At 42.2% G+C, this 8715-nt stretch overlaps 1 protein-coding gene across 5 annotated transcripts in view; it reads left to right on the top strand.

The window, feature by feature from the left end:
- Positions 1–1352: 1352 nt before the first annotated feature.
- The window catches only part of LOC133355752 (casein kinase II subunit alpha), a 49663-nt gene continuing 42300 nt past the window's right edge, over positions 1353–8715 (top strand). For 2 of the 5 annotated variants that reach the window (XM_061573074.1, XM_061573069.1), the window contains exons 1-2: positions 1353–1404; positions 2800–2922. In XM_061573074.1, coding sequence (XP_061429058.1) covers positions 2822–2922 — 101 coding nt within the window. In that variant the 5' untranslated portion in view covers positions 1353–1404; positions 2800–2821. Of the gene's footprint in view, positions 1405–1582; positions 1741–2799; positions 2923–8715 lie in introns of those variants that run through there. The other 3 variants (XM_061573070.1, XM_061573072.1, XM_061573073.1) reach the window with 3 other exon arrangements.

Here is an 8715-nt window from a genome sequence, read left to right as displayed (position 1 = left end):
GCTCTTTTCAGAAGAAACCTGGCCATAAATGATAGCACAATTAAGTCGCTTATCATGTGGAAATGTATAGCAGCCATATACTCGAAACGCATGTTTCTAAATGTGGAGGGAAAAACCAGAGGACCTGGAGAAAAATCCATGAATCAGCAGAGGTCATTAAAATCTCGCCACCACGACGCCCTTTGGCCCAGGTTGACTGAGATATGTCTGGGTTTGGTCCTGAGGGTGGTCCAGCTGGCTTGTGACCTCCAATTAATTGACCCCTTACATTTTTTAAATGTTTTTAAGAAACTTTACTTAAAACATATTTAGTTGCAGAGAATTAAATGGGGGTAGGGGGTGGGTGTCACAAGACATCTGGGCCACTTTGTATAGTGGACAAAAAGGTGGTGAACCTTAGTTGGAGGTGATTGTGAAGTTGGAGGCGTTTTACACGGTGGTCACAAAGGAGCTGAACAAAAACGAGACTTTGTGGGGCGTTAAATATTGGAGGTGTTCCAAGTGGTTTAGATGTTTTAACACCGGGGCCACTGAGGAGATCACCATACTAGACGTTGGGTGACACTTTTTATTAGGTCCTATTGGGGAAAATGTGGCTGAGGTAAAATTAATAACCACAGCCACTGAGGAGATCATCATACTAGACGTTGGGTGACACTTTTTATTCAGTCCTATTGGGGAAGATGTGGCTGAGGTAAAATTAATAACCATAACCACTGACTGAGGAGATCACGACAAAAACCGCCCACGCACACAGACGGACGGGGGGGGGGGTCGTCACTTCATGAGGCGATTTTATTATTAAATGTATTAACTTAAAAAACCCAGCACCACGGTGCGCCTGGGGACGTGGAGCCCTGTCCAAGCGTGTGAGATAGCCGTGGGAATCCCCTCACTGCCACCGGCGTGGTTGTGCAGCATCAACTCTGGTGGTGTGTGGGCGGGCAAGGGGGGTTCAAGAGAGCCCTCTCCGCCATATTGTGGCGCGCGCTCCTCCGTTTCCCGCCACCGCCCCCCCCACCGCGCACCCCCCCCACCATCACCCCCCCCACCACCATCCCCCCCCACCGCGCCCCCCCCACTATCCCCCCCACCGCGCCTCAACCCCCCCCCCCACCGCGTCCCCACCCCCATCACCCCCCCCCCCACCGCGCCTCACCCCCCCACCACCATCACCCCCCCACCACCATCACCCCCCCCCACCACCATCACCCCCCCCCCCACCATCACCCCCCCACCACCATCACCCCCCCCCCCCACCATCACCCCCCCCCCCACCGCGCCTTACCCTCCCACCGCGCCTCACCCCCCCATCACCCCCCTCCACCCCCCCCCTCCACCGCCCCCCCCTCCACCCCCACCGCACCACCACCACCACGGCCTTCCCTCGCCCTGCCGGCCACGGTCAGTAACGGGCCCTCCGTGTGCCTCGCAACCCGTTTCGATTCACTAAACGCCCTGGGCTCAGGCAGGACGCCGCGCCACACACGCCACGCAGAGACCCGGCGCCCCGTCGCTTCTCTTTGGCGTGCGACTCGGGCACCTCGCGAGGGGCGGGCGGGCGGGCGGGAGGGTGGTAGGGAACTCGCGGACTTTCCCGGCTTTGGAGCGAGGGGAGCCGGCGCGCGATTCTAGTCGAGGACGGGGGGTCCGCGAAGCGCTCGCGTCTCGGCTAGGCCGCGCCGGGGATATTTTAGTGAAGAGGAGGACTTGGCGCTCTTAAAAGCACACTTAAAGACGGTGGGACAATGTTTTGATGTTGTTATCTTTGTTCAATTAGTCGTAGCCAGTTAGCGTGGATAAAGATAACAAGTTGGATGTGTGTTGTAAATGCGTTTTAGTTCGAGGTGTGCCCTATACTGTATAGTTTTTTTTAAGGTCGCGTGGTGTCTGCTGTTGAATGACGGCGAATTGCAGCAGTGTTTGTATATTCTCGTTAGCTAGGTTTGTATGTTATTATTATGAGGAGCGTAACGCTATTTTATAATAGTGTTTGTATTTATAGAGATTGGTTGTATCGATTATAAACGCTTGGCTTAAATTGATAGGTTGCGAGTTTAAATCTGGGTTGCGGCTATACGTCAGTAATTACATTCGGTATTGGTAAAATGCGTACCACTATTTTAAGTGGAACGTCAACAACGGTGGTAGTCGTCTCATTGAGACCGGGGTCTCCTTCCATGAGAATGTTGGAAGTTCAATCACTGGATCAGGACCACAACGTGTGCCATGGATGGTCATTTCAGCAGAGACTGACTTTATTGAATTAGTAAAGTTACAAGCAGTGTCTGATTAACCGTTTACAAGATGTACAAACCTGAAGTTATGTTACCACTCAGCAGAGTAACATAATTTACACGTTCTATTCGATTATTTGAAGTTTTGTTTACTTTGTAATTCGTGACTTTGCAAACCATGTAAATCCAATTTGTTAGAGTACGGATTGTTTGTTGCCAAGGGGAGATCTTAATCCAGCAATGGACTGATCATGACCGATCATTATAATTATTATAGCTGCACGATGTGTTTTCAGGTTGTACCCGCGTGTCGTTCGGAATTGCCTTGACGTTTCACTCCACGTGCTGTGAGCTTCTTCGTGTTTCGCTATATAATTATACTGTAAGGTCCCAAAGAAGCTCCCAAACACATGGGAGCGAAACGTCGGACATCATGCCGAAGAAAGCACTGGGTAACAATCCGAAAGAGAGCTATTACAGGACTACCTCGAAAAAAATAGTCTATGCAATAGAGGTACTGTATATGGCAGTTGATTGTCAATGTTTGTTGCCAATGTACCAGTCCAGGTCACAGTGGGCGAGCGATGTCTGCGCCCGTGGCGAGCCGAGCGCGTGTATACACGGACGTGAACACGCATCGCCCGCGCGAGTACTGGGACTATGAGTCACACGTGGTGGAGTGGGGGTGAGTACCAGATCGTATCATCATCATCACCACCACCACCATCAACCACCATCATCTCATGCATCCGTCCCTTCATGTGTCCACTCCCCACCCCCTTACCCCGCCGCCTTGCCTCTGGATCACACAGCAAACCACAATTGTCTTGTGACATACAACAATATTGATACTGCATTGACAGGCCGAGGATTTGTTCAGATGTTACCCCAGCTGTGGCTGGGAATCGAGTTGTGTTTTTTTATGAAATCAAATACACAATTTTTTTGTCAGTGTTGTCATATTTCATTTTGTGTAATCCTTATCTTGTATGTACCGTATGTTGAACTTCTTTAGCACCATACGTAGCCAACCGTGCTAAGCCGAACAACTTCTTCAATCGACGTTTTCATTTAAAAATAAAAATAATTCTTACGTATTTTCTCTTATGGGATTCCCACTTTATGGAAAGGCAAATTGTGGTTGCCCTTTGGCTTTGGGCCAATAATTGAGGAAGAGCACTGCCTCATGCTCATTTTAGCTGGGAGATAATGACTTTTTTTGTTCACAGTATTTTAAATATCTGTGTACTGCCTCTTAAAGTGGTAATGATTGTTAAACACGCACAAATACACATACTTGACTCCAGAACAACTCTACTGTAATAACCAGTCATTCACTATAACATTATTCCAGTGTTGCATTTCTTCTTATTGATTTAATTACAATTACTCTTGAAAACATGTGGCAATTTGGGGAAAACTACTCACGGCTGAGACAGCCTTCAGCAACATGCAACGACATGTTTATGTGTTGGTGATGCAAATATCTCTTGACTTTGTTGTCATTACTTTGGAATCCCTACTGCTTCATGTTAACTTTGCAATCAAATACGTCTGGGTAATCTTGGTAATCTGTTAAGATGCGTGGTTTTATGTGCCAATAGTTTGCATATTTATGATTTCCAGAGTTGTAAACTGGTATGTATATCAATGTTTTTAATATTAAAACTACTGTATACCAAAACGTAAGATAAAACATTTAGTTCTAAAGCAATAATATTCATCTTGAACTACCATTTATATTAATACATTTGTTTCATTTTGGCTGGTTATTATGGATAGTCGGGCAAAAATACATTGAGGAATCATTTCACGATTCAGATATTTAATTTCTGTGTAAGTATAAAAAAGCCAAGAAAGCTGGAAAAAACACAGCAGAATATGTATATCTAGAGCATTTATTGAAGGTAAATCGGGATCAAAATCATGAAATACAGAGGTAGATAACTTTTGCAAAGCTGGATTTAATAATTAAAAACTACACGTGAATTTACTTGAAGTTGAACATTTTCAGTCAGGGCAAATACCCACTATGACGTGGGTCTCAAAATGGACACTTGACAAAAAAAAACAAAAGAGCATGTTAAAAGTGCAAGAAGAAGCACATGAAAATGCACACTTGGAATTGCACTGAGAGACAGAAAGAGGACCACATGAATCAAACACAAATCCCATGTATAATATTGACTATTAAGGAAAGTAAGTGGACTTGCACAGGATGCATGATGATGATAATGGGTGATGGATAAAACTGGTGCTGGAATGGCAGACAAAGGAGAGAATGCTCCCCCCAAGAAGATGACCACCATGGAGATGGAGCAATGGGATAAGTTCATGTGCAGGATTAAGATGGAATTCATGGCATCGCAAGACTCCGGGATGTGACAGCTTGTGGGGAGGTCTTCATCCACCAGTTAGAAAGAATGGCTGCTGATGATGATGAGGCCATCGAGACCAAAAAGGCCACACTTTCCAAGAAGGGCCTTGGTTTAATTAAATACAGTCATATAGTAGCTCTTATAATTCTCATGCAGAATTATTATATTATTGTCATTATATTCATTACAATTTTATCAAATAGTTCATCCAAGTAAAAGGTCAGCTCTATGGAAGCATTGTACAGCGGTTATCGGTGTTTCAGTGATTAACCTTGCCGCCCGATTCAGGGACATGATTCGATTAAAAAATCCATTCTTAACATTGTGGTGAATGTAGTGGCCTCTAGCAGTCTCCTCTTTAACTTCAAATGTAGACTCTAGGGTGCACAAAATTCTATGTGGTATTATTCAAAGTTGGTTGATGCAATGGCTTGTCATTAATATTACTTGAAGGTCAGAGGTGTAAGGCTCTTAATTTTCACGCTGTTTCCAGTATGACCATATTTCACATTTTTATTAATTAAAATGAGCAGTAGCTTGTATAAAAATATATACACATTCTACATTACATTTATCTGTAAATGTATGGTCACGAACACATTACGAAGATGGTTTGAATTTAAATATGTATATTATCTCAAAAAAAAAATTTTCTGCACATTGTTGTAAGCAATTAGACAAGCAACACTTGCTTATTTTTCTAAATAATTTAGACATTCTTCACATACATTTTTCCTGCATTCACTTTAAGTTTTCATTTTATTTATACGTATATGAATCTTTAACCAGGATAAACACCCTTGAGATTTACATCCCATTCCAAGGATTTCCTGGCAAGATGGCAGCAGTACTGATATCAGTTTCACAGCAAACAATTAATAACAGACAAAGGAAAATATGAAAATAATATACATTGGTACTCAATAATATTTTTAAAATGTAACTATATTCATGGACAATGTATGACATGGAAGAAAATAACCTAATGGAACAATGTATACATTTTAAACCTTGTAGTAATATAATATTTTACATTTAAGACGTTACTGGATTCAGTCTGCTATTGGGATCTCATTGGTTCCATTCGGATAGTGCTGAGTAAGGGAAAGCTTTGTGGTGCAAGGCAGAGCTGACAGGGAGTCTTTCGCATGAGAAATGTCTCTGAGCTTATAGCATGCTTACAATTCATGTGAGCCAGGTAAGGACAGAAATATGGAGGCAATGGGCCATATACACCTGGATGAAAACGAGGCAGTGCAATTAACATTGACTTTCCAAATGATTATTGTGTCATGTGGAGGGATTCATCTTCTTGGTTTTTTCGGTAAAGTCACGTAGAAGGGAAATAATAAAATAAGAAAAATAAAACATAATACAATAATTCTCACGACGTTTCGGCTACAACGCAAGCAGCCGAAACGTCGTGAGAATTATTGTATTATGTTTTATTTTTCTTATTTTATTATTTCCCTTCTACGTGACTTTACCGAAAAAACCAAGAAGATGAATCCCTGCAGTCACGAAAGCTTTAAATCGAAATGTGGAGGGATGGCAATATATTTGTAACGTTTATTTATATATCAAGTAACAAGAGCTTCAGGAGATGTCATGTGAATTTCAGAGATGTTTCGGGGGATGTTGAGTACAGTGGACATTTGTTCACGAGTGTCCCGGAGCCTCCATTTGTGCACAACCATCCACGTGCTGTATCTTTGTTATTCACGACTCTCCACTATTGCCGACAGTCGCATCAGCTTTGGAGCTCCTGTTTTTCACCTCAGCGGGCATCCATTCATTTTGCCACGTACTAATTTACTCGTATTAAATACTTTTTAATGCAGCATTAGTATTCGTGTTTATGTTACAATTACGTTCTCAAAATGGTCAGCCATACGCAAATCCTGATGCCCACTTATAGATTGGAACCAGGCTGGTGATAATAGTGGAAGATATATTATAGGCAGATTAGGTATAACAATGAATGTCTTCGGAGCAGGTTTGACAAACCACTTCCTATATCTATACAGGAAACCCAGTTTGACTCTTGTCGTTTTTAACCAGATTGTCAATGATTTTTTTACATTTCACAAAGAGCCTCGGGTTCAGGCCCAGTTACTTTTCAGTGGGTCGCTGCTGTGTAATGGTCAGAACACTCCACTTGCAATTCAGAAATCTCCTGTTCAAGCTCCCAGCAAATAATAGGCACGTAATTTTTTTAATCATCCCCCACCTCTGTCTACACAGCAGTATAAATGGGTACATCACACATTTAGTTGATTGGCAGGGTACATGTGGTGGGATAAAGTGTGGGCACTTCCACCTCTTGAAAGACATCTGGCCAGCGTGGAAGAGTAGGCCAAATACTCTCTGAAGAGGTATTCTTGACTTCTCTCTCTAGTTGAAGCCCCCTCTTCCCAGAGACTAACTGCAACCTTAACTTTTTATTTTCCCTTGTAGGTATGAACAATCTAGAATTTATGTGCGTTGTTTGAATTTTTAAACATTTACAAGCATTACATTGGAATATGCTTCCCATTTATATGCAAAGTAGCAATTGTGGAAACTTTTAATACGTTCTGAATTCTATGGGGTGCAGAATTGTCCAAGATGTTTTTTTTTTTTTACGAATGGAGATGAGATGTGTGAAGTTATGCAAATACAGCAGTTTGTGTTGGGGACAGCTATTTCTCTGTATAGCTGTTTGCCTAACAATTAATATAAACAAAAAATAATGACGCCATAAAATCCATAAGAGTTTTTTTGGGTTAGATCGCATAAATTTAAATGTGTCATTAAACCCGGAACCACCCAACTCGGCTAATTAGTAAGGTTTGTGACGTAAACAGAACATGCCAATTCGTTACTAGTACAGGCACACCAGTGTGTTTGAGAGCAAACCCACAACATTTACAATTTGAGTTCGACGTTTCGCCAGTAATTACAACTAGCATCATCAGGTGACAGCCACAGATCTGTCTGTCACCACAGCATGCTTCTATAGAGATTACCGTTGGTATTTTAAGACAGGAAGGACAAGATCAAAGGGCTCGCATAATGCACATGCATATGCATATAATGTACGTTGACTCAGCAATCCCCCTGCCCCCCCACTTTGCGCAAGAGCGCAGAAACGTGGTCAACACATCTACGCCTCTATATAAGGAACGAAACAGACTTCTCCACAAATCTGGCTGTCGCCTGATGATGCTAGTTGTAATTACTGGCGAAACGTTGTACTCAAATTGTAAATGTTGTGGGTTTACTCTCAAACACACCGGTGTGCTGTACTAGTAACCACAATTGGCATGTTCTGTTTACGTGACAAACCTTACTGTTTGGCTGTGTCGGGTGGTGGCGAGTTTAACGACATTTATTTTTATGCGTTATCACCCAAAAAACATGTTATGAATAATATTGGTCGCGAAAGCCTACGTGTTAAACTGACTCCATAAACAGTTTAACTGCAGCAAAGATCCTCCATTGCAAACTAACAGCAATGAGAGTTTGGTTTGGCAGCTGTGATGCTGCTTGATATTTGGCACATTTACAAATCTTGCATAACAGGTGCACTGCGCAGAGTGGTGTTACATGATTCTCCATAATTTATAAGTGTTAAGGTCGAGAATTTGGAATTTTGCGTTCTCTTATTTGTCAGCTTTAAATTAATTGTCCTTTATTTAACTTGAGTTTTTTTCTCATGTACACTCGGTTACCAGTGGTTACATAGGGTCGGTTACGAATGGGTTTTTTAATCATTGATTTATTAATAAAAGTTATGATTGTTTCATATCTTTCTGCATAAGAATGTATTATTATTCCTGCTCTGATATCGACTGTTTGCTTTTGAAATTGACCACATAATTTACTTTGCAGAAGTTTGAAGTTAATGCTTGACACTTCTGACTGGCTTGGGATGACTTATTGTTTGGACGTAAATCTGTGAAATATAGTGTGCATCTGCACCTCAGTCTGCTATAGCAATGTGTGAATAGTGAAGCAATGTTTGCATTTATGCTTCTTATGTTTTTTTCAGGTAAGTAGTCTCATGACTATTTAGGAGGATCTTTGCTTATGATGTTTGACCAATTCCTTCATATTTT

The sequence above is a fragment of the Lethenteron reissneri genome, chromosome 52 (assembly GCF_015708825.2).
Source record: "Lethenteron reissneri isolate LAM-NWPU_2019-01 chromosome 52, ASM1570882v1, whole genome shotgun sequence".
Taxonomy (NCBI): Eukaryota; Metazoa; Chordata; class Hyperoartia; order Petromyzontiformes; family Petromyzontidae; genus Lethenteron; species Lethenteron reissneri.
This window is presented reverse-complemented; position numbering and strand designations above follow the sequence as displayed.